Source organism: Triticum dicoccoides, chromosome 7B (assembly GCF_002162155.2).
Source record: "Triticum dicoccoides isolate Atlit2015 ecotype Zavitan chromosome 7B, WEW_v2.0, whole genome shotgun sequence".
NCBI classification, from domain to species: Eukaryota; Viridiplantae; Streptophyta; class Magnoliopsida; order Poales; family Poaceae; genus Triticum; species Triticum dicoccoides.
The window spans coordinates 706594096-706621640 of NC_041393.1; the positions used below are offsets into that span (position 1 = coordinate 706594096).

Sequence of the window (27545 nt, forward strand, 5' to 3'; positions counted from 1 at the left end):
TCACAGGCAAATAATAATCTTCTTTTTGCATTAATACAATTCCGTCGAGGCCGTAGTTTAGTTCACTACTTAGACACGGGAGAATTATAATCTAGAAATCTAATTTAACGGCTTGTGTAATGTTTATAAATCACTAAAGGATGAAGAGAAAGAATATATACAACTAAAACATATTCGTTTTTCAAGCCCATTGCATCTAGCTCAAATTGTCATGGCAAATACAAATCTTTGTAGATGCTAATTCCAACCCCAGTCCAGTTGATATGCAGTTTTCTTTTATGGATTAACAAACATATGTTTCAATTATACGTTTGAGACTATATTATTGTGTTGTGTCTCTCGAATAATTATTATCTTCCTCGCCCCCCTTATGTCCAAATTCTGGCTCTGCCCCTGCACAGATCGGTGTACCGGGACCGCTTGCCATCGTCGTCTTGGGACCCCTCATCATAGTCCTTGTACACCTCACAGGCCTCGAACTCGCACTCGTGGAGGGGCGGCCGGCCACGGAAGGCGATGAGGTAGTTGAAAAAGTCATTGAGTTCATGGGCGCTCTTGAAGGAGTCGACGCCGGTGATCCGCAGGGCCGGCGCGGACTTCCACTGGTGGCGCCAGCGGCGGGCGAGCAGGCAGGTGTGCACGGCCTCGCGCGACGGCAGGAACGACATCACGTGCTGGAGGACGTCGTCCGGGAGCGCGCCTAGGCGGTCTGCTCCACGAACCCCTCTGGTTCCGCCTAGCCCCCGACGCATCCCGCCGGGAACAGGTGATCTGCGAGCTCACGACGGCGACCAATGCCGCCGCACGACTACACGAGGACGAGGAAACAAGCACCGTATCGCTAGGGTTTTAATCATACTAGATGACTCGTTGCGCCAATGGCGCAAAGGCCGAGAGGGAGCCAAGTATTGTGAGAATATTTAGACACCCAAGTCAAAAACCAAATGTGGCCAACACTCCCGCATCCTCTGCTTGGAAACCGCCTTTTCTCACTGGATCTAACATAGATACATGATTCTTCAAGAGCAAATTTCAGAGAAAATATAAAGCATGAAAGGCTTTAAGTTGTACAAATGAGACCATACCACCATATCTTCATTTAGTTTCTTTGGAAATCTAAAGGTCTAAGAGGATGGTACATGCGAGAAGCTGTGAATACACAACAAAAAAACTAAACTAACTTCCAAACAAACATTTCAAGTTTGGAAGCCACAAAGAAGTAGCCCGGATCTCTCGTTGTAGTGCAGGTACATGTCCTTAATCCTGCATCCACAACCCAAAATTTTCAACATCTAAATCCACGAAATCCAGCCGAAGGAAATCATGGCAGAAATATGCGCCGTGGCTTACGTCTCCAAGGACTTCTTGGCATTCTTGCGCAGGTTGGAAACAACAATCCTCGCTGCGAGCTGCAGAAGAACCACACATGAACCTTCCTTCACCTTGCCTTTGATGCTTGGCCCTACTTTCATTTGATGCGCACCGTCTAATGCTAACAACACCAAATCTAAATGATAATTATACAAAGTTTTAGTAGTATATAACCGAAGTGAGAGCAACAAAGAGAACATCAAACAGTAGCCTAGCATCACATAAAAGAAACATGAGCCAGTAATCATGTGAAGAGGAACATACTGGGGGCATTTTATTTACCTTGAAATGTTGATTTTCCATAGATCATTTACCATCAGTAGACAAAGAATGGAATAAAACAATAAGCTCTATCCAGATAGCACAAAAGAACAACAAAATCAACTCAATTTGTTTTGTGAGCCCCAACTAACAATATTTGAAAGTTGAAAGGGTTAGTGAAAGAGGATTCTACCTTGTGTAATCTAGAAGTATATTATATCTTCTCTAGAATCATAGGTTCAGATACGTAAGGCATAATGGACTCATGAGATTTATGTAGAAAAAATCAATGTACTACTGCAAAGGAGGAGCTCGTAATTTACGCAGATGTGTGTGCCATCGTCTTCTATCCCAAAACCTCCTTGATGGAGTCTACAAGAGCATCACCCTAACCCTCCTGGAAGCCTAGTCCAAAGGAACCAACAGAACCACGCAGCAGGGCCCGACCCTCCTGGCCGGACAACAGAGCTTGTGTGTAGCCCGCCAAACCATGACCCGCACCAGGAACAACCAGACCCAAGACCTCCTGGCTGGGCGTCCAAGCAGCAGGCAATAGTCGACTCTGGTGGAGCACCCAGACGGCAAGACCCCTCCCAGGCCAAGCATAGATGTAGTGGCAATTGGTGTCGCATGTGTGGCAGCACCTCCACGAGAGGAAGGGTGCGTTGGAGGCTTGGAGCAAGCCCCGGCACCACATTCACGACCTCCTGCATGAATAGATCTAAATATACTGACATTGAGTTCATTGTAACCACCAGGTCTCATACACCCTTCTCCACCTCTTTAATGGCCTCCTACGGAAAGGCAAAACCCCTTGGAACATCAGCGATCTACGCATTGAATTCCTCTACTTCCAATACGATCAACCTGAAGTGCAAAAGTAAACTCCGGCTTCCTGGAGTCTCTTGGGAAGCTACAGAACATTTCCGACGAGTGGCCAACCAAACCGCAAAACAAACAAAAATTTGGTAGCTTTTCATACTTCACCTCAAACTTGATCTCAATGCATCCCCCTTTTGATTGATGGATACATGTTTGCGAAGAGGCTCGTGAAGTAGATGACTCACCCGAACCCAAAGATATTCGTCAACAACGACACCATTACATAGAGAAACCTCCACCACCTCACCAAGCTTTCCTCCCAAGGACCATCCCATGCATCTTTTGAGTCATAAGCTCGTAGTCAAGTCCTCTGATTTGCGCCCATATCTCCATGACACCAAGGTTGATGTCTGCTGGCTTCCCCTTTCCATCGAACAGGGCAAAAATGACCACATTCTTATTGAAATGCCAAGGTTGGCCATGGAGAACAGAATTCCTATCTCCCTGGTCATTGAACTTGATGACAAATGGACCATCATTGCTCGCCACCCTTTGTGGGGTAACTTCCCCATAAAGACGCCACGCCCGCCAGAGCTCATTGAGGATTGCTCAGGATCGGCCTCGTACTCAGCCTCCAAGCGTCCCACCACTAGCCATCTGCGACAACCCGGCGAACCTCCTCCATATCCACCACAACTGAACTGGATCCTTTCTCTTGAAACATTGACACAAGCTTGTCCTTGCGTAAGAGGCCTGGAGGGGCTTCTCGGGTTTGCCAAATTCATTACCGGTGAGCACATGCCCACCGCTTCAACCTGCTGCTGATACGCCCCTTCCGCTCCTGCACGCGCTACTGATAAGGCGCTACAGCTAATGCTTAGCAACAGCGCGCCTTGATCCACGCTACTGCTAAATTGACTTAGTAGTAGCGCTTCTTCAGAACAACGCTACTGGTAATTAGTAGTAGCGCTTCTCCTTTCCCGCGCTACTACTATTATTTAGTATTTTATTTCTTTTTTATTTCATGTTGTATTCATACACCTTTACACAAGTTTTCATACAACAGGAATTTAGAGATTGTTTTTACATCATAATGAGTTATTACATCACGGGGTGAAAGAACCATGGACTAGTTTCAAGTGGATGTCCATCCACTTGAAACTAATCCGCGGTTCTTTCAGCCAATGATATAATAATATCATCATTATCATCATATCATTAACAACTTATCATCATAATACATCATTGCCATATAACACCTCCTCAAGATCATCGTTTTCATCAATGACATCACATAGCAAATTGGTCACTAGTCGTAATCACAAGTACTCCTCATTATCAACTCTAACACATTACCACATAATAAACATATAGTACCTCATAGGACCTATTACATTCGATTAAGACCTACTACATTTTCTAAGGTAAAATAGCAAAAAACAAGATAGCCCCTGACTCTCCATTATGGAGAATAGAGATTAGCCTGTCTCCAATTTTTGCCTTTCGCTGAATGTTACTTCCAAGAACCTCCTTGCGAATGTCCATACATTTCTTCCATTCTTTGATGAACATGTGTTCATGGGTTTTAGAAATCCGATATGCACAGGTGAGCTCCGTAGATTTACCTGACAGTATGTTCAGAACTGAGAGGCGACCATGCAGAGACATCAGATGAGGCACACAATTCATCGGGAGTTTCTGTTGAAAAACATAATAATAACTTCGTAGTTAGCAATGATGTACTAGTTTTAGAAGTATGCAAGAGATGCACGGATGTCGTAATAGTAAATGGGAGAAATTGTAGCCATTTCGGCTCAAAAGCAAAATCAACAATCTTCAACTCACGCACGAAGGATGGTGATGACCCACAAGTATATGGGAGAAATTGTAGCCATTTCGATAAGTAAGAGTGTCGAACCCAACGAGGAGTAGAAGGAAATGACAAGTGGTTTTCAGCAAGGCAATGTCTGCAAGTGCTGAAATTGTAAGTAACAGAGTAGTTTGATAGCAAGATAATTTGTAACGATCAAGTAACGGTAGTAGTAACAAAAGTGCAGCAATGTAGCCCAATCCTTTTGAGGCAAAGGATAGGCCAAAACGGTGTCTTATGATAAGCAAAGTGTTCTTGAGGGTACATGGGAATTCCATCTAGTCAGTTTCATCATGTTGGTTCGATTCATGTTCGCTACTTTGATAATTTGGTATGTGGGTGGACCGGTGCTGAGGTACCGTTCTTACTTGAACAAACCTCCTACTTATGATTAACCCCTCGCAAGCATCCGCAACTATGAGAAAAGTATTAAGAATAAATTCTAACCATAGCATTAAACTTTTGGATCCAATCGGTCCCTTACGGAATAGCGCATAAACTCGGGTTTAAGCTTCTGTCACTCTCGCAACCCATCATCTAATAACTACTCCACAATGCATTCCCTTAGGCCCAAATATGGTGAAGTGTCATGTAGCCGACGTTCACATGACAACACTAAGGGAATCACAACATACATATCATCAAAATATCAAACATATATCAAGTTCACATGATTACTTGCAAAATGATTTCTCCCGTGACCTCAAGAACAAAAGTTACTACTCACGAATGATAATCATGCTCAAGATCAGATGGGTAATAAATAGCAAAATGGATCTAAACATATAATCTTCCACCAAATAAACCATATAGTAATCAACTACAAGATGTAATCAACACTACTAGTCACCCGCAAGCACCAATCTATAGTTCGGGTACAAAGATTGAACACAAGAGATGAACTAGGGTTTGAGAGGAGATGGTGTTGTTGAAGATGTTGATGGAGATAGCCCTCCCCAAGATGGGAGAGTTGTTGGTGATGATGATGACGATGATTTCCCCCTTCGGGAGGGAAGTTCCCCTGGCGGAATCGCTCTACCCGAGGGCAAAAGTGCTCCAGCCCAGGTTCCGCCTCAATACGGCGGTGGTTCATCCCAAAAGTCCTCCCCTTATTTTTTCTATGTCAAAATGAATTATGTACCAGAAGAGGGGCACGGAGGTGGCCCTGGGTGAGCACAACCCACCACGACGCGCCTGGGCTCCCTGGTGCGCCCACGTGGGTTGTGCCCACCTGGTGGGCCCCCTCTAGTACTTATTGGCTCAAAAAATCCTCATTTATTCGATAAAAAAAATCCTCGTCAAGTTTCAGCTCATTTGGAGTTGCGCAGAATAGGTAGCCTGACGTAGCCTTTTCAGGTCCAGATTTCTAGTTGCCAGAATTCTCCCCTTTTGTGTGTACCTTGCATATTATGAGAGAAAAGGCATTAGAATTACTCCAAAAAGCATTATTATGCAATAAAACATCATAAATAACAGTAGGTAAACATGATGCCAAATGGACGTATCAACTCCCCAAGCTTAAACCTCGCTTGTCCTCAAGCGAAAACCAAAATTGAAAAACATGTCCACTGATACTTGTATTACCTGTTTTGGATGTTTATGTTCTTTATTTTACACATTTACATCATTTTTGGGACTAACCTACTAACCGGAGGCCCAGCCCATATTGTTGTTTTTTTGCCTATATTAGTATTTCGAAGAAAAGGAATATCAAACGGAGTCCAAACGGAATGAAACCTTCGGGAGTGTGATTTTTGGAACGAACGTGATCCAGAGGACTTGGAGTGCAATTCAAGAAGCAATCGAGGCGGCCAGGAGATAGGAGGGCACGCCCACCTCTCCTGGGTGCGCCCCTTGTCTCCTGGGCCCCTTGAGCGGCCACCGACGTACTTCGTCCTCCTAAATAAGCCTACATACCCTGAAAACATCCAGGGAGCCACCGAAGAAATATTTCCGCCACCGTAACCTTCTCTATCCGTGAGATCCCATCTTGGAGCCTTTGCCGGCGCTCTGTCGGAGGGGGAATCGACCATGGAGGGCCTCTACATCAACACCATAGCCCTTCCGATGAGTTGTGAGTAGTTTACCACAGACCTTCGGGTCCATAGTTATTAGCTAGTTGGCTTCTTCTCTCTTTTTTGGATCTCAATACAATGTTCTCCCACTCTTTTGTGGAGATCTATTTTATGTAATCTCTTTTTGCGGTGTGTTTGTCGAGATCCGATGAATTGTGGGTTTATGATCAAGTTTATCTATGAGAAATATCTGAATCTTCTCTGAATTCTTTTATGTATGATTGAGTTATCTTTGCAAGTCTCTTCGAATTATTGGTTTGGTTTGGCCTACTAGATTGATCTTTCTTGCCATGGGAGAAGTGCTTAGCTTTGGGTTCAATCTTGCATGTCCTTACCCAGTGACAGAAAGGGTTGCAAGGCACGTATTGTATTGTTTCCATCGAGGATAAAAAGATAGGGTTTATATCATATTGCTTGAGTTTATCCCTCTACATCCTGTCATCTTTCTTAATGCGTTACTCTGTTCTTATGAAATTAATACTCTAGATGCATGCTGGATAGCAGTTGATGTGTGGAGTAATAGTAGTAGATGCAGGCAGGAGTCGGTCCACTTGTCATGGACGTGATGCCTATATACATGATCATGCCTAGATAATCTCATAATTATTCGCTTTTCTATCAATTGCTCGACATTAATTTGTTCACCCACCATAATACTTATGCTATCTTGAGAGAAGCCACTAGTGAAACCTATGGCCCCCGGGTCTATCTTTTATCATATAAGCTTTCAATCTACTTTTATTTGCATCTTTACTTTCTGCATCTATATTATAAAATACCAAAAATATATTTATCTTATCATATTATCTCTATCAGATCTCATTTTCGCAAGTGGCCGTGAAGGGATTGACAACCCCTTTATCGCATTAGTTGCGAGTTCTTTGTTTGTTTGTGTAGGTTCGTGGGACTTGTGAGGAGCCTCCTACTGGATTGATACCTTGGTTCTCAAAAACTGAGGGAAATACTTACGCTACTGTGCTGCATGACCCTTTACTCTTCAAGTAAAACCAACGCAAGCTTAGGACGTAGCAAGAAGGATTTCTGGCGCCGTTGCCGGGGAGGTATTCGCTCAAGTCAAGACATAACAAGTACCCATCACAAACTCATCTCCCTCGCATTTACATTATTTTCCATTTGCCTCTCGTTTTCCTCTCCCCCACTTCACCCTTGCCATTTTATTCGCCCTCTCTTTCCCAATCTCCTCTCTTTTCCGCTTGCCTTTTCCCCCCTCTCTTTCGCTTGCCTTTTTTCTGTTTGCTTGTCTGTTGGATTACTTGTTGCCATGGCGCAAGATAATACCAAATTGTGTGATTTATCCAATACCAATAATAATGATTTCCTTAGTACTTCGATTGCTCCTCTTAATGATGTTGAGTCTTGTGAAATCAATGCTGCTTTGCTGAATCTTGTTATGAAAGATCAATTCTCTGGCCTTCCTAGTGAAGATGCCGCTACCCATCTAAACAACTTTGTTGATTTGTGTGAGATGCAAAAGAAAAAAGATACAGATAATGATATTGTTAAATTGAAGTTATTTCCGTTTTCACTTAGAGATCGTGCTATAGTTTGGTTTTTGTCTTTGCCTAATAATAGTATTGATTCTTGGAACAAGTGCGAAGATGCTTTTATCTCTAAGTATTTTCCTCCCGCTAAGATAATCTCTCTTAGGAACGATATTATGAATTTTAACAACTTGATCATGAGCATGTTTCCCAATCTTGGGAAAGAATGAAATTAATGATTCGCAATTGCCCTACTCACGGTTTGAATTTATGGATGATCATACAAAAATTTCATGCCGGATTAAACTTTGCTTCTAGAAATCTTTTAGATTCGGCCGCCGGAGGCACGTTTATGGAAATCACTTTAGGAGATGCTACAAAACTTCTTGATAATATTATGGCTAATTATTCTCAATGGCACACCGAACGATCTACTAGTAAAAAAGTGCATGCTATAGAAGAAATTAATGTTTTGAGTGGAAAAATGGATGAGCTTATGAGATTGTTTGTACTAAGAGTTCTTCTATTGATCCCAATGATATGCCTTTATATACCTTGATTGAGAATAATAATGAATCTATGGATATAAATTTTGTTGGTAGGAATAATTTTGGAAACAACGCTTATAGAGGAAACTTTAATCATATACCGTTCCCTAGCAATTCCTCTAATAATTATGGAAATTCCTACAATAATTCTTATGGTAATTTTAATAAGATGCCCTCTGATGTTGAAAATAGTGTGAAAGAATTTATGATCTCTCAAATGAATTTTAATGCTTTGCATGAAGAAAAATTGCTCAAAGTTGATGATTTGGCTAGGAACATTGATAGACTTTCGCTTGATGTTGATTCTCTTAAACTTAGATCTACTCCTCCTAAGCATGATATCAATGAGTCTCTCAAAGCTATGAGAAGTTCCATTGACGAGTGCAAAGAAAGAACCGCTAGATTGCGTGATAAGAAAGATTGCTTTGTAAAAGCGTGTTCTTCTAGTTCCCATGAAAATAATGATGAAGATCTTAAAATTATTGATGTGTCCCCTATTAGATCTTTGTTTTGCAATATGAATCTTGATAATAATGGGACTGGAGATGAGTCAACTTTATTTAGAAGACGTCCCAATAATTCGGAGTTTTTAAATCTTGATGCTAAATTTGGTAAAAGTGAGATTGGACAGGTCATGACTTTAAATAATATTGAACCCACTATCTCGGATTTCAAGGAATTTGATTATGATAATTTTAGAAAGTTGTATTTCCTTGTTGCAATCCGTTGTTAATTCTCCTCATGCTTATAGTCAAAATAAAGCTTTTACCAAACTTAAAGATGAGTGGGAACCTACTATAAAGATTAACATTAAAAATCATGAGTGTTTTGCTTTGTGTGATTTGGGTGCTAGTGTTTCCACGATTTCAAAAACTTTATGTGATATTCTAGGTTTCCATGATCTTGATGATTGCTCTTCAAATTTGCACCTTGCGGATTCCACCATTAAAAAGCCAATGGGAAGGATCAATGATGTTCTCATTGTTGCAAATAGAAATTTGGTGCCCGTAGATTTTATCGTTCTTGATATAGATTGCAATCTTTCTTGCCCTATTATTCTTGGTAGACTTTTCCTTAGAAGGATTGGTGCGATTATTGATATAAAGGAAGGGAATATTAGATTCCAATTTCCATTAAAGAAAGGCATGGAGCACTTTCCAAGAAATAAAGTCAAATTACCTTATGAATCTATCATGCGAGCTACCTATGAATCAAGTGCCAAAGATGGCACTACTTAGATCTATCTTTGCTTTTATGCCTAGCTAGGGGTGTTAAACGATAGTGCTAGTTGGGAGGCAACCCAATTTTCTTTGTGTTTTTTGTTTTTGTTCCTGTTTAGTAGTAAATTTTGCATCTACTTTCTGTTTAGATGTGTTTTCTTTATTTAGTTAGTGTTTGTGCCAAGTAGAACCTATAGGATAATCTATGATATGAGTTGATTTGATTCTGCTGAAATACAGAAACTTTGCGCTCACGAGAAAAAATTCAATAAACTACAAAAATGTGCTTTTGCGTTGATTATTGTTGCTGCTAATCAATAGTCAAATTGTTTAGGACGTCCTATTTTGGTAGGATTATTGGAGTTCCAGAAGTAACCGAAAGTTACAGATTGCTACAGACTATTTTGTTTTTGACAGATTCTGCCTTTCGTGTGTTGATTGCTTATTTTGATGCATCTATGGCTAGTATGTAAGGGTATGAACCATAGAGAACTTGGAATACAGTAGGTTTAACACCAATATAAATAAAGAATGAGTTCATTACAGTTTTGTGTTGTGAAGTTTTCAAGTTTTGGGTAAAGATTTGATGGACTATGGAATAAGGAGTAGAAAAATCCTAAGCTTTGGGATGACCAAGGCACCCCAAGATATTCAAGAATAGCCAAAAGCCTAAGCTTGGGGATGCCCCCGGAAGGCATCCCCTCTTTCGTCTTCGTTCATTGGTAACTTTACTTGGAGCTATATTTTTATTCGCCACATGATATGTGTTTTGCTTGGAGCGTCGTGTATTATATTAGTCTTTGATTTTTAGTTTACCACAATCATCCTTGCTGTAACACACCTTTTGGGAGAAGCCTACTTGATTGAAATTTGCTAGAATACTCTATGTGCTTCACTTATATCTTTTGAGCTAGATAATTTTTGCTCTAGTGCTTCACTTATATCTTTTAGAGCACGGCGGTGGTTTAATTTTGAAGAAATTTTTGACCTCACATGCTTCACTTATATTATTTTGAGAGTCTTTTAGAACAGCATGGTATTTGCTATGGTTATAAATTGGTCCTAGAATGATGAGCATCCAAGTTGGGTATAATAAAAACTATCATAGCAAGTGAATTGGATGCTATGACCAATTTGATACTTGATAATTGTTTTGAGATATGGAGGTAGTGATATTAAAGTTATGCTAGTTGGGTGATTATGATTTTAAAGAATGCTTGTGTTGAAGTTAGCAAGTCCCGTAGCATGCACGTATGGTTAAAGTTGTGTAACAAATTTGAATCATGAAGTGTACCTGGCTTGTGCATCCTTATGAGTGGCGGTCGAGGACGAGCGATGGTCTTTTCCTACCAATCTATCCTTCTAGGAGCATGCACGTAGTGCTTGGTTTTTGATGACTTCTAAATTTTTGCAATAAGTATATGAGTTCTTATGATTAATGTTGAGTCCATGGATTATACGCACTTTTACCTTTCCACCATTGTTAGCCTCTTCGGTACCGTGCATTGCCCTTTCTCACCTTGAGAGTTGGTGCAAAATTTGCCGGTGTATCCAAACCCCGTGATATGATACGCTCTATCACACATAAACCTCCTTATATCTTCCTCAAAACAGCCACCATACCTACCTATTTATGGCATTTCCATAGCCATTCCGAGATATATTTCCATGCAACTTTCCACCATTCCGTTCATCATCATTATGACATGCATTACTTTTGTCATATTGCCATTGCATGATCATGTAGTTGACATCGTATTTGTGGCAAAGCCACCATGCATAATTTTTCATACATGTCACTCTTGATTCATTGCACCATCCCGGTACACCACCGGAGGCATTCATATAGAGTCATGTTTTGTTCTAGTTTCGAGTTGTAATTCATATGTTGTAATCAACAAAAGTGTGATGATCATCATTATTAGAGCATTGTTCCAAAGAAAAAAAAGGGGGGAAAGGCCAAAAAAAGGCCAAAGAAAAGAGAAGAAAAAGAAAAAAATAAAATAAAAGAAAATAAATAAAAAGGGGCAATATTACTATCTCTTTTTCCACACTTGTGCTTCAAAGTAGCACCATGTTCTTCATATAGTGAGTCTCATATTTTGTGCTTCAAAGTACCACCATGTTTTTCATATAGAGAGTTTCATATGTTGTTACTTTCATATACTAGTGGGAATTTTTCATTATAGAACCTGGCTTGTATATTCCTACGATGGGCTTCCTCAAATGCCCTAGGTCTTCGTGAGCAAGCAAGTTGGATGCACACCCACTAGTTTTCTTTTGTTGAGCTTTCATTCATTTATAGCTCTAGTGCATCCGTTGCATGGCAATCCCTACTCCTGATGTTGACATCAATTGATGGGCATCTCCATAGCCCATTGATTATCCTCGTCAATGTGAGACTTTCTCTTTTTTGTCTTCTCCACACAATCCCCAATCATTATTCTATTCCACCCATAGTGTTATATCCATGGTTCACGCTCATGTGTTGCGTGAAAGTTGAAAAAGTTTGAGATTATTTAAGTATGAAACAATTGCTTGGCTTGTCATCGAGGGTGTAGAAGTTGGGAACATCTTTGTGTGACGAAAATGAAGCATAGCCTAACTATATGATTTTGTAGGGATGAACTTTCTTTAGCCATGTTATTTTGAGAAGACATGATTACTTTATTAGTATGCTTGAAGTATTACTATTTCTTTTCTCAATATGAACTTTTATTTTGAATCATTTGGATCTGAACATTCATGCCACAATAAAGAGAAATACAATGAGAATTATGCTAGGTAGCATTCCACATCAAAAATTCTGTTTTTATCATTTACCTACTCTAGGACGAGCAGGAATTAAGCTTGGGGATGCTTGATACGTATCCAACGTATCTATAATTTTTGATTGTTCCATGCTATTATATTATCTGTTTTGGAAATTTATGGTGTTTATTTTACACATTTGTATCATTTTTGGGACAAACCTACTAACCGGAGGCCCAGCCCGTATTGCTGTTTTTTGCCTATTTCAATATTTCAAAGAAAAGGAATATAAAACAGAGTCCAAACAGAATGAAACCTTTGGGAGCGTGATTTTTAGAACAAACGTGATCCAGAGGACTTGGAGTGCAAGTCAAGAAGCAATCGAGGCAGCCAGGAGATAGGAGGGTGCGCCCACCCCTCCTGGGTGCACCCCTGTCTCCTGGGCCCCTTGAGCGGCCACCGACGTACTTCTTCCTCCTATATAAGCCTACATACCCCGAAAACATCCAGGGAGCGACCGAAGAAATATTTCCGCCACCGTAACCTTCTGTATCCGCGAGATCCCATCTTGGAGCCTTCGTTGGCGCTCCACCGGAGGGGGAATCGACCACGGAGGACCTCTACATCAACACCATATCCCTTCCGATGAGTTGTGAGTAGTTTACCATGGACCTTCAGGTTCATAGTTATTAGCTAGTTGGCTTCTTCTCTCTTTTTTGGATCTCAATACAATGTTTTCCCCCTCTCTTGTGGAGATCTATTCGATGTAATCTATTTTTGCGGTGTGTTTGTCGAGATCCGATGAATTGTGGGTTTATGATCAAGTTTATCTATGAGAAATATTTGAATCTTCTTTGAATTCTTTTATGTATGATTGAGTTATGTTTGCAAGTCTCTTCGAATTATCGGTTTGGTTTGGCCTACTAGATTGATCTTTCTTACCATGGGAGAAGTGCTTAGCTTTGGGTTCAATCTTGCGTGTCCTTCCCCTGTGACAGAAAGGGTTGCAAGGCACGTATTGTATTGTTTCCATCGAGGATAAAAAGATGGGGTTTATATCATATTGCTTGAGTTTATCCCTCTACATCATGTCATCTTTCTTAATGCGTTACTCTGTTCTTATGAAACTAATACTCTAGATGCATGCTGGATAGCGGTCGATGTGTGGAGTAATAGTAGTAGATGCAGGCAGGAGTCGATCCACTTGTCATGGACGTGATACCTATATACATGATCATGCCTAGATAATCTCATAATTATTCGCTTTTCTATCAATTGCTCGATAGTAATTTGTTCACCCACCGTAATACTTATGCTATCTTGAGAGAAGCCACTAGTGAAACCTATGGCCCCCGGGTCTATCTTTTATCATATAAGCTTTCAATCTACTTTTATTTGCATCTTTACTTTCTGCATATATATTATAAAATACCAAAAATATATTTGTCTTATCATATTATCTCTACCAGATCTCAGTTTCGCAAGTGGCTGTGAAGGGATTGACAACCCCTTTATCATGTTGGTTGCGAGTTCTTTGCTTGTTTGTGTAGGTTCGTGGGACTTGTGAGGAGCCTCTTACTGGATTGATACCTTGGTTCTCATAAACTGAGGGAAATACTTAGGCTACTTTGCTGCATCACCCTTTCCTCTTCAAGGAAAACCAACGCAAGCTCAAGACGTAGCATCCACATGCTTAGAGAGAGAGAGAGAGGTGTCAATAAAAAAAAAATACGAACATAGCAACATCATGTAACTTATTATAACAGCAAAAAACTTTAACATAAAATTTTTATTGTAGAACTTTTATCATATTCTTCTCATGAACAAGTAACAATTCATCACAACATCGAAGTATAAAGTATAAACTCTATTGGAAACCAACAAACTATGTTCTCAGTCAATTTTGCAACTACAATTCATCATCTTTTCAGGAAGGGTCACATATCGGAGCCTTTTGGAAAGTTCACATACTCAACCATCATTTAGTCTTCTATGATTACTAACACTCACCGAGTACACATGAACAAAACGTTTCAACCGGACACATAGAAAGATAGGGGCTTATAGTTTTGCCTCCCAATGTATTCACCTCAAGGGTTATGTCAACAATAACAACTCATGCTACCCATATTCAACCCGGTATAAGTGCCTAGATCTTTCCTCACCACATGATGCTTGCCAAAAGAGAAAATAAAAAGGAATAGAGAGAAGAACTTTGACTCTTGCAAGAAAGTAAATACATAAAAGTAAAAGATAAGCCCTTCATAGAGGGAAGCAGAGGTTGCCATGCACTTTTTGTTTGTATACTCAATCCCTTAGTGCTAGAGAAAGTGACGTTATATTGCCCCTTATGATGGCAACCATTATTATGAAGTATGTCGCTTTTATTCTTCGCCATCACAAGTTTGTACAACACTCAATTTTCCCTTACACTAAATGATCTATCACTTTTGGAAGCAATTTTTATTGCCTTATTGCACCGATGACAACTTACTTGAAGGATCTTACTCAATCCATAGGTAGGTATGGTGGACTCTCAAAGCAAGATTTGGGTTCAAGGGTTTTGGATGCACAAGTAGTATCTCTACTTAGTGCGAAACTTTTGGCTAGCAAATATAGGGGCAAATACCACATGTTGAAGGATCTATGACAATATAGCTTCTATGTGAATATGAACAAACATAAATCATTACGTTGTCTTCCTTGTACAACGTCAGCAATTTTGGCATATAATATTTCGATGGGTGCTCACAATCACAAAAGTTTTCTAAGATAGTTTATTTGCAGCCGAATCTTCTCTTCCCTTATCAATTCTTTCATGAGTTGCATCATTGACCAATGCTATGTTTGTCAATCTACATTAAAATTTTCTATTTATACTTTTCCTTGTGTAATGTCATCACTTACCATAAGATTAGCATATGATCTTTTTCATTTATTTAGTTTCTTTTTATTGGAACATGAAAGCAAAATAAGCAAAACTCAAACTGAACTTTATTATATATCTCGCACACGATTACAAAGTTAGATCACTAAGCAAACTCACGAAAAGAAAGGATCGAACTAAACTTTTATTCATCTAAAGCAAAAGATAAGTATGGGTCGAACTAAGAAAAGTAAAGGCAAAAGATAATGGAGGTGATATAATACCGGGGCACCTCCACCAAGCTTGGCGAAAGCCAAGGGTAGTGCCCATACCCGATACTCAATTTTCTTTTCACTAGTAGAAAACAGGGCCTTGGTCACAACACAATATACACATTAGTCCCAGTTGCATCACGAACCGGGACTAATGTGAGCATTAGTCCCGGTTAGAGCGGCTAAGGCGTCGGGAAGGCATTAGTCCCGGTTCAAATGGGACCTTTAGTCCCGATTTGAGACACGAACCGGGTCTAAAGGATGTGATGCCCTTTAGTCCCGGTTCGTGTCTCAAACCAAGACTAAAGGTTAGACCTTTAGTCCCATTTTGAGACACGAACCGGGACTAAAGGGTGTGATGGCCTTTAGTCCCGGTTCGTGTCTCAAACCGGGACTAAAGGTTCAAACTCTACCCCCCCCTTGTGAATCGCCTTTTCAGTTTTGTAAAAAACAAACAAAAATGATAAAAACTTCAAAAATTAAAATCCTTCAAGATATAGTTATGTTACTACATCTACTAGTTAGGAAAATTAAAAAAAACTTAAATTTGGACATGTTTTTGCAAAAAAGTGTTATGAAAAAGCAAAATGGACATATCTTTTGCATACAATGTCGAAAAATGCATAATATATCAAAAAAATCAACACAAAAATCTGTATCTGATTTTGACGGCCTATGGCCTGTTTGAAATTTTTTAGAATCCTCAAATTCTAAAAGGAAAAAAGGTATGCTCAAATTTCAGTTTTTTGAACTTTTGTTAAATCTGGTCAAACTGTGGTCAAACTACTTATTCAAGATTAATTAGTGTTAATAAATAATTGTTTTTAGATTTTTGACTTTTGGTCAAACTGTGGTCAAAATATGGTCAAATCTTGTCAAACTATGGTCAAATCTGGTCAAACTGTGGTCAACTACTTATTCAAGAAATATTAGTGTTAATAAATAATTATTGTTACTTTTTGACTTTTGGTCAAACTGTGGTCAAATCTGGTCAAACTGTGGTCAAACTATTTTCAAATCTAATCAAAATGTGGTCAAACTACTTATATAAGAAATATTAGTGTTAATAAATAATTATTGTTTTTTAGAATAACGGTTTCGAAATCAAACGGCGCTTAATGCTCAAGTTCAACTCCTAAGGGTTAATAGGATTGACAACTTAGTATTGTCAGGAAAACAACAAGTGCAGACTTGGAAACTAGGGGGAATAGAACTCGAAAGTTAAGCGTGCTCAGGCTGGAGTAGTGAGAGGATGGGTGACCGGCCGGGAAGTTAGACAATTTGGAATGAGTGGTTCCTAATTGAGCAGTGATGAGGGGTGATTAGAGTGGGTGACTAGAGATTGAATTGTCAAATAATTCAAAATTTGAAAACAAGAAAAAAAATCAAAAACAAAATTCAGAAAAATAAAATTTCCAAAAAATTCCTTTAGTCCCGGTTGGTGTTACCAACCGGGACTAAAGGTGGAGCTCCAGAGAGCGGCCAAACCGGGACTAAAGGGCCTTATGAACCGGGACAAATGGGCCTTTTTCTACTAGTGTTTGGTGATGAAGGAGGTGGTGGTGATGAAGTAGTAGCGATCTTGTCCTCAGGTTTCCACGACACAGGCTCACCATCATAAGGGGAAGAGTGAGTCTCTCGGGTCCTGCAACTGGCAGCCAAACTCATACCTTTAAACCTTGCCTCATATTCAAAGACTTGGTTTTGAAGGTCATAGATCTGGCTCTGGAGGAAGTTTATTTTCTTGTTCAAGGAGAAGACTATGTCCTTCATGCACTTGTCATCCACCTTGAGATCCCGGGTGTAGTCTGCGATCATGAGGTGATTGGCATTGAGTCCATGTTCCACCATCCCCTTGCATCGGAAGACTTCCTACTCCATAGCTTCAAGACTGGCCTCCACGGATCCAGTTCCCTTGGGGACTTGCACATCGCGGATGTGGAGCACCCCATCACGCATCTGCATAGCTTGAGGGTGCTGCATCACCTCCCGCCGATATGGGTTGATGACGTTCTCGAAGAACTTGTCCTTGGAGGAGCTTGAAGCGGCCATGGTGGATTAGATCTAATAAAAAATAGCGAGAAAAGAAAACAGGAGATTTCTCCGTGATATGGAGGTCAACAGGTTCGGGGGGGGGGGGTACATAAATATTTTTTATCTTGGGAAACAAGCAAATGGAAGAGAAACAGAGTCCGAAAGGTACCCAATGTAGGCACAACCCACCTGGGCGCGCTTGGCATGCCAGATGCGCCCTGGTGTCTTGTGCCCACTAGGGCCACCTTCCTGGTAGTTTCTTTTTTTTCCTAATTTTTTAAATATTCTAAAACTGACAACAAATATCTTTGCGGATTTTTCAGAGTCCGTTTACTTACCGTATCACATACCTCCTTTTTTCACGATTCTGGAATGTTCCGGAAGGTTTGCTTTATGTGTTCTTCCGGTGTCATAGTTTGGATAATATTGGTTTCAACATTAATGGGTGTACCTGAGATATACTGTTTGATTCGTTGCCCATTAACAACCTTCGGGTTAGTACCTTTGGCACTATTTATTTTGATAGCTCCAGATCGATAAACCTCCTCGATAACATAGGGTCCTTCCCATTTGGAGAGGAGTTTTCTTGTAAAGAATCGGAAATGAGAGTTGTACAAAAGAACATATTCTCCAACCTTGAACTCACGCTTTTGGATTCTTTTATCATGCCATCTTTCAACTCATTCTTTGAATAATTTTGCACTTTCATAAGCTTGGGTTCTCCATTCATCTAATGAGCTAATATCAAATAGCCTCTTTTCACCAGCAAGTTTGAAATCATAGTTGAGTTCTTTAATTGCCCAATATGCTTTATGTTCTAACTCAAGAGGCAAATGACAAGCTTTTCCATAAACCATTTTATAAGGAGACATACCCATAAGATTTTTATATGCTGTTCTATAAGCCCAAAGTGCATCATCTAGTTTCTTAGACCAATTCTTCTGGGACCTATTGACAGTCTTTTGTAGGACTAGTTTTATTTCTGTATTAATAAGTTCAACTTGACAACTAGACTGAGGATGATAGGGTGATGCAATTCTATGGTTAACCTCATACTTGGCAAGCATTTTACGAAAAGCACCATGAATAAAGTGTGAACCACCATCAGTCATTAAATATCTAGGGACTCCAAACCTTGGGAAAATAACTTCCTTAACCATTTTAATAGAGGTGTTGTGATCAGCACTACTAGTTGGAATAGTTTCTACCCACTTAGTAACATAATCAACAACAACCAAAATATGAGTATACCCATTAGAGGAAGGAAAGGGTCCCATGAAATCAAATCCCCAAACATCAAATGGTTCAAACAACAAGTGAATAATTCATAGGCATTTCTTGATGCTTACCGATATTACCTATTCTTTGACATTCATCACAAGATAAGCCGAACTTACAGGAATCCTTTGAAGAGAGTAGGCCAATAAAACCCAGATTGCAATACTTTATGAGCGGTTCTGCCTCCCGCATGATGTCCTCCTTAAGTTTCGGAGTGACATTTCCGAAGGGTTTGTTCTTGTTCATGCTCAGGTACACAACATCCAATAATACCATCTACTCCTTCTTTATAAAGATGTGGGTCATCCCAAAAGTAATGTCTTAAATCATAGAAGAATTTTTTCTTTTGTTGGTACGTAAAGCTAGGTGGTATGTATTTAGCAACAATATAATTAGCATAGTCAGCATACCAAGGTGTACTATTAGAAACATTTATTGCAGCTAGCTGTTCATTAGGAAAGCTATCATTAATAGGTTTTGGGTCATCAAGAATATTTTCAAGCTTACACAAGTTATCAACTACGGGGTTCTCTGCTCCTTTTCTATTAGTGATATGCAAATCAAATTCTTGTAGTAGAAGAACCCACCTAATGAGTCTAGGTTTAGCATCTTTCTTTTCCATAAGATATTTTATAGCAGCATGATCGGTGTGAACGGTCATTTTGGAATCAACAATGGAGGATCTAAATTTATCACAAGCAAACACCATTGCTAAGAATTCTTTTTCAGTAGTAGCACAATTTTGTTGAGAACTGTCTAAAGTTTTACTAGCATAATGGATAACATTTAATTTTATTGACTCTTTGTCCTAGAACAACACCAACAGCATAATCACTAGCATCACACATAATCTCAAAAGGCAAGTTCCAATCAGGTGGTTGAACAACAGGTGCTGAAATTAAGGCTTTCCTGAGTGTTTCAAAGGCTTCCAAACAATCATCATAAAAAACAAAAGGAATATCCCTTTGCAAAAGATTCGTAAGAGGCCTAGAAATTTTAGAAAATTCTTTGATAAATCTCCTATAGAAACCAGCATGACCAAGGAAACTACGAATACCTTTGATATCTTTAGGACATTGAAGTATCTCAATTGCATCAACCTTTGCTTTGTATACCTCAATGCCTCTTTCAGAAATTTTATAGTGCAATACAATACCTTCGTTAACCATGAAGTGGCACTTCTCCCAATTCAAGACAAGATTTGTTTGCTCACATCTCTGCAAAACTCGATCTAGATTGCTTAAACAATCATCAAATGACTTCCCATACACAGAAAAGTCATCCATGAAACCTCAGCAATCTTTTCACAAAAATTAGAGAATATAGCAGTCATACATCTTTGAAAGGTAGCAGGTGCATTACATATACCAAAAGGCATACATCTATAAGCATAAGTTCCAAAGGGGCAAGTAAAAGTGGTATTTTCTTGATTAGGTTGAGAAACAGGTATTTGTGAAAAACCAGAATATCCATCAAGGAAGCAAAAATGTGTGTGCTGGGATAATCTTTCTAGAATTTGATCAGTAAAAGGTAGAGGGTAATGATCTTTTCTTGTTGCTTTGTTTAATTTTCTAAAATCAATTACCATTCTATAGCCTGTGACAATTATTTGTGGAATAAGTTCGTTCTTAACATTAGGAACAACAGTTATACCTCCCTTCTTGGGGACACAGTGAATAGGACTTACCCATCTACTATCAGCTATATGATAGATTATACTTGCTTCCAGAAGTTTCCATATTTCCATTCTTACCACTTCTTTCATCTTCGGATTTCACCGACGTTGGTGATCAACAACGGGTTTAGCATCAGGTTCCATATTAATCTTGTGCTGACATAGAGTGGGACTAATGCCCTTAAGATCATCAAGAGTATATCCAATAGTAGCTCGGTGATTCCTTAGAACTTTCAATAATCTTTCTTCTTCATGTTCTGAAAGGTTAGCACTAATAATAACATGATATATCTTTTTCTCATCAAGATAAGCATATTTCAAAGTGTCTGGCAATTGTTTTAATTCAAACACAGGATTACCTTTAGGTGGAGGAGGACTTGCTAAAGTTTCAATAGGTAGATTGTGTTTAAGAAGAGGTTGTTGTTCGAACAAGATTCTATCTATTTCATTTCTTTCACGCATATGCAAATCATTTTCATGGTCGAGGAAATATTGTTCTAAAGGATCAGTAGGAGGTACAACAATAGAAGCAAGACCAATAATCTCATCCTTACTAGGAAAATCTTTCTTATGAGGTTTTCTACTAAACTTGGAAAAATTAAATTCATGAGATTCATCACCGAAGCTAACACCGACAGTTTGTTTCTCACAATCTATTTTAGCATTGACGGCATTCAAGAAAGGTCTACGAAAGATAATGGGACAAAAGTCATATTGTGGGGAACCAAGAACAAGAAAACCAGTAGGGTATTTTATTTTCCCACACAAGACTTCAACATCTCTAACAATCCCAATTGGCGATATAGTATCTCTATTGGCAAGTTTAATAGTAGCATCTATGTCTTCTATTTCAGTGGGTGCTATATCATTCATAATTTCTTCATAGAAGGAAAAATGAATAGCACTCATGCTAGCACTTATGTCACATAAACCATGATAACAGTTATCTCCTATATTAACTGAGACAGTAGGCATGCCAACTACTGGTCTATGTTTATCTTTTTCATCGGCTTTGGCAATTCTAGCAGCTTTAGCACAGAAGTAAATAACATGTCCATCAATATTATCGATCAAGATATCCTTAACCATAGCAACCCTAGGTTCAACTTTGATTTGTTCAGATGGTTTAGGTGTTCTAATATAACTTTTGTTGACCACAATTGAAACTTTAGCATGTTCCTTCATCCTAACAGGGAAAGGTGGTTTTTCAATATAAGTAGTGGGAACAACTGGATCAACATTGTAAATGATAGTTTCTTCTTTAGCTTTTACCGGTTCTTTAATTTCTTCTTTAATTGGTGGGTGGTTTTTAAACCACTTCTCTTTAGGAAGATCAACATGAGTAGCAAAAGATTCACAAAAGGAAGCTACGATCTCCTAGTCAAGTCCATACTTAGTGCTAAACTTTTGAAAAGCATCGGTATTCATAAAAGATTTAACACAATCAAACTTAGGTTCAATACTTGACTCTTTACCTTCGTCGAGTTCCCAATCTTCAGAGTTGCATTTAATTTTTTCTAAAAGATCCCACCGGAATTCAATAGTCTTCTTCATAAAGGAACTAGTACAAGAAGTATCGAGCATGGATTGATCATTACGAGAAAGTCGGGCATAAAAATTCTGAATAACAATTTCTCTAGAGAGCTCATGATTGGGGCATGAATATAACATTGACTTAAGCCTCCCCAAGCTAGAGCGATACCTTCTCCTTCACGAGGCCAAAAATTATATATAATTCCGATCACGATGAACTAGATGCATAGGATAAATTTTTTGATGGAATTCTAATTTCAACCGATTCTAGTTCCAAGATCCAATATCATCGCATAGCCTATACCATGTCAATGCCTTTCCCTTCAAAGATAAAGGGAAAACCTTCTTCTTAGCTTCATCTCCGGGTAAACCTGCAGGCTTAAACAATTCACAAATTCCATCCACATATATCAAGTGCATATCAGGATGTTCGGTTCCATGTCCTACATAAGGATTAGCTAGGAGTTGTTCTACCATACCCGAAGGAATTTCATATTCAATATTTTCAGTAGGTGTAGTAGGTTGAGGTCAACTAATTGTAGTTCTGGTCAACGTGAAGATACCCTGAACAAACCCCTCAAAGGATTGTTTTCCATAGTAACAAGTGACAGTAAATTTCAGCATATAGTAATAGTTTTTCCATACCAATTTCCACTTACCAAGAGCACTTCACTCCTCGGCAACGGCGCCAGAAAATAGCCTTGATGACCCACAAGTATATGGGATCAATTGTAGCCTTTTCAATAAGTAAGAGTGTCGAACCCAATGAGGAGTAGAAGGAAATGACAAGTGCTTTTCAGCAAGGTAATGTCTGCAAGTGCTAAAATTGTAAGTAACAGAGTAGTTTGGTAGCAACATAATTTGTAACGAGCAAGTAACGGTAGTAGTAACAAAAGTGCAGCAAGGTAGCCCAATCCTTTTGAGGCAAAGGACAGGACAAAACGGTGTCTTATATAAGCAAAGTGTTCTTGAGGGTACACAGGAATTCCATCTAGTCACTTTCATCATGTTTGTTCGATTCATGTTCGCTACTTTGATAATTTGGTATGTGGGTGGTCCGGTGCTTAGGTGCTGTTCTTACTTGAACAATCCTCCTACTTATGATTAACCCCTCGCAAGCATCCGCAACTACGAGAAAAGTATTAAGAATAAATTCTAACCAAGCATTGAACTTTTGGATCCAATCGGTCCCTTACGGAATAGCGCATAAACTAGGGTTTAAGCTTCTGTCACTCTCGCAACCCATCATCTAATAACTACTCCACAATGCATTACCTTAGGCCCAAATATGGTGAAGTGTCATGTAGTCGACGTTCACATGACAACACTAAGGGAATCACAACATACATATCACCAAAATATCAAACATATATCAAGTTCACATGATTACTTGCAACATGATTTCTCCCGTGACCTCAAGAACAAAAGTAACTACTCACAAATGATAATCATGCTCAAGATCAGAGGGGTAATAAATAGCAAAATGGATCTAAACATATAATCTTCCACCAAATAAACCATATAGTAATCAACTACAAGATGTAATCAACACTACTAGTCACCCGCAAGCACCAATCTACAGTTCCGGTACAAAGATTGAACACAAGAGAAGAACTAGGGTTTGAAAGGAGATTGTGTTGTTGAAGATGTTGATGGAGGTAGCCCTCCCCAAGATGGGAGAGTTGATTGTAATGATGATGACAATGATTTCCCCCTTCAGGAGGGAAGTTCCCCTGGCGGAATCGCCCTACTGGAAGGCAAAAGTGCTCCTGCCCAGGTTCCGCCTCAATACGGCGGTGCATCGTCCCGAAAGTCGTTCCCTTATTTTTTCTATATCAAAATGACTTATGTACCAGAAGAGGGGCACGGAGGTGGCCCTGGGTGAGCACAACCCACCAGGGCGCGCCTGGGCTCCTTGTCGTGCCCACGTGGGTTGTGCCCACCTGGTGGCCCCCTTTGGTACTTATTGGCTCAAAAAATCCTCATTTATTCCATCAAAAAAATTCTCGTCAAGTTTCAGCTCATTTGGAGTTGCGCAGAATAGGTAGCCTGACGTAGCCTTTTCAGGTCTAGATTTCTAGCTGCCAGAATTCTCCGCTTTTGTGTGTACCTTGCATATTATGAGAAAAAATGCATTAGAATTACTCCAAAAAGCATTATTATGCAATAAAACATCATAAATAATAGTAGGTAAACATGATGCCAAATGAACGTATCAAATGGATAGAAGAACATAGGCGGAATAGATACGCACAACCCACCCCTAGACCACTCAATCTATCAATAAGATGTGATCCCTCCCGAATTCACTCCAGAAATAATAGAATTAACTGCACGGAGCATAAAATCAGGGAGCCTAATGGCCGAAATCACCTCTGTTGACCTTCGTATGGTCACCGATGATGGCACCCTTCCCACAACTCCTCCTACCTCAGCAAGGGCCTCATGGCCTAGATCTATTTCTTCTTCTGTGATCCGATTCCGTTTCCTTCCCTTGATCTCTTTCCTCTCTTCCTCATAAAGGAATTTCAATTTCACCTTCCATTTTGTGAACCGCTCCCGAGAAATCCTCAATGCCTTTGAACCTAGCTTTACTTTCTCCCCAACTCTCCTCCACTCCGCCTCCATATCACCCCCCAGCAGACACTCCACGGCCAAGCCCCGGCGGCCGCGGAACCCCCCACCTCCGCAGCTGCCATCGCGGTCAGCCCTTCGATCGCCCTCAGATCGCCTCTGCCATCGCGAGAGGAAACTTACAAAAGGCCCCTGTAGTTAGGGTCTTATCTCCTCTTGTCGCCACATTGTTTTATTTCGAGGGAAACTTCTATAGGATGCGGGTACCCCTGAAGAAAAGCTAGGGGTTCGTGGAGGAAAACGTGATATCTTTTCAGTCAAATAAGAGAGACTTCTGGATTGGTGCCAGGTATGCGGTATGATGGGTCATGAAGATACCGCAATGGCGGCAAGTATGCCCACCATTTTGCAAAAAAAGGTATAGCATGTATGCCCACGATTGCCGCAGTGCTTCTTCTCACCACACACGTACTCACACGTACTCAGCATGCATGATGTAACTTGGATAGCTAAACAAGCAGAGATCGATGGAGGTAGAAATAGCTTACTCAAAAGGAGCTAAAAAATCATAGGAGGGGCGTGCATCTCCAAACAGAATTCTGGCGAGACTGTTATGCCCCTAACGTTTTTCGCTTTGCTATTTTAGCATGCCGTAGTCTCATCTGGCTCAGTCATTTTCATTTTAGTTCTCATTTCTTCTGTGTGTCTGTGTCAGAAAAATATCACGAATGTGCAGCTAGTATGAAAAATAAGTTGCTGCTGTTCAGTTTCACAAAGACTGGAATGGAGTAGTTGACTTGATTCTCGCACAAACTAAAAATGGTTTCAGCTTCACAGATAAAATAAAGACATGATATGTAATGCAGAAGAGTAGAACATCTTCCTGAAAATTAAACGGGCATATGGCATGAATCAAAAGTCCAAAAGTACAAAGTAAATAAGATGGCCGCATGTTAAACATGTGATTGAACTAAAAAGGCCTCGACTGGACTACTAGAAATTTCGCTAAAGGTCCTCCTGCAAAGCAAGAAAGTAAACTCATGTTGACGTCCCAAATGTTAATATGATTGCTCCTGCTCTGAATCTGAATGTGAATACATTGACCACTCCGAATCTGAATATGACCCTGTACAAGTATAAAACGAATGTGCAATTAGTCGGATTGGCATACTGCTTGATTTAAATGTTGCAAAGCAAGATGAACATTATTATTTGTTAGCAACATGAAGCTGATAGAAAGTTCTGCTTATGTTTTACGTATTTGGTCGTTCAGTTCACTTGACAAATTCACATTGCCAAATTTCATAAACATACACGGGGCTGCAATAATAAAAATTCACCGAGACTAATAATTTGGCTTATGTTTACTCTTTACACAGTTAGCTATCCAATTAATTTGAAAAATACCCTTGTGAAATTTCACACATACATGGGATTGGAAGGAAAAACTTCAAAATCTAGTAAGATTGGAATTTTAACCTACCATGGGAAGACCGTATTCTTTCCTTGATGTTGATTTTCTCAGCAGATACTCCATGCGAACAGAGGACCTTCGAAATTTTGTGAGCTCGCTCATCTTTTGCGAAACAATTGATCTTGACAACCCTGATATGTCTTGATGCTAAAAATGGTTCTGTGAAATCATAGTTTCCGTCTGTTTCTCCGGCATATTTATATGGCTGTATAGTTTACCAAAATCAATCAACAATTCAACTGCAACTTCGACAAGAGGAAAATGTAGGTATAAAACTTAGAAACCATATATACCTTAGATAGCCGGAGGCGGAGCTTCTCGAGACTTGGTGACCGCTTGAGAAAGTAAAGTAGTGGTCCGAAGTCAGGCTCCACACACCAATCATTGAGTGACAACGTTTTGAGCTTGCTAAACGAAGTGCAACGTTTTAAATCTTTCCTAAAAGCAGCAGACTGGACAAGGTGTGATGAGAGGGCACATATGTTAGGTGAGACTAGAATTTCAATGGACACAATACAAACATACCGCTTGATGCTTGGCCATGAGCTCTAGATTAGTGGTATCTGACAAGCGTCCAAGGAGCAAGGAACCATCCTTGTCGTCAAGCTTGATAGATGCTCCTAGCAACGACGGGGTACACTCAAACGTAGGAACCTTGCCACGGCCGCTAGCCAGCTCTAAGTAGACGAGGTTTGGGACAGTAATGAGAGCTGCCTCCTTGTCATAACGACAAAAATCATAGTCCGCGATGCTTAGATATCTCACAGATTGTAAAGATATCTTGATGGGACCGTCACGGCGTAAACTTACGATTAAGAAGGAGCAGCGGTGCATCTTTACTGTCTTGAGGTTCGGGCAGCTGGAGAAATCTAAAGAGTATTTGCTCGAGAAGATCACACCATCAAGATCCAACGTCATCAGATGCGGCGAGGAGATGGGAGTCTCAAGCGCAACATTCTCCACATGCTCCTGTTCGGGATCGAGGTTATCGGGGTCATGGTCACTGAGCCGAAGCAGCTGAGCGTTGCACGACAAGGCGTACCGGATCCACAGATCGGTGTACCGGGACCGCTCCTCGGGATCGCCGTGTCGGGACCCCTCGCCATCGTCCAGGTGGTGCTGGTAGGTCTCGATCTCGCACGCGTGGAGAGGCGTCCTGTCGCGGAGGACGATGAGATAGTTGACGAAGTCGTTGAGGTGGCCGGCGCCCCTGAAGGAGTCGACGCCGGTGATTCGCAGGGCCGGCACGGACTTCCACTGGTGGCGCCAGCGGCGGGCGAGCAGGCAGGTGCGCACGGCGTCGCGCGACGGCAGGAACGACAGCACGTATTGGAGGATCGCGTCCGGGAGGGCGCCTAGGCGGTCTGCTCCACGGCAACCGGCCGCAACCGTCCCTCCGAATGTCCGATTCCGAGGCAT

At 40.2% G+C, this 27545-nt stretch overlaps 1 protein-coding gene across 1 annotated transcript; it reads right to left on the reverse strand.

The window, feature by feature from the left end:
• Positions 1-1196: 1196 nt before the first annotated feature.
• On the reverse strand, positions 1197-27545 carry LOC119339468 (FBD-associated F-box protein At5g56370-like). Its single transcript, XM_037611514.1, has 5 exons — positions 26652-27545; positions 26420-26578; positions 24509-24811; positions 1351-1409; positions 1197-1263 (listed from the first exon to the last, which is right to left on the reverse strand). Exons 1-5 carry the CDS (start codon positions 27543-27545, stop codon positions 1197-1199), a joined length of 1482 nt encoding a protein of 493 aa, XP_037467411.1.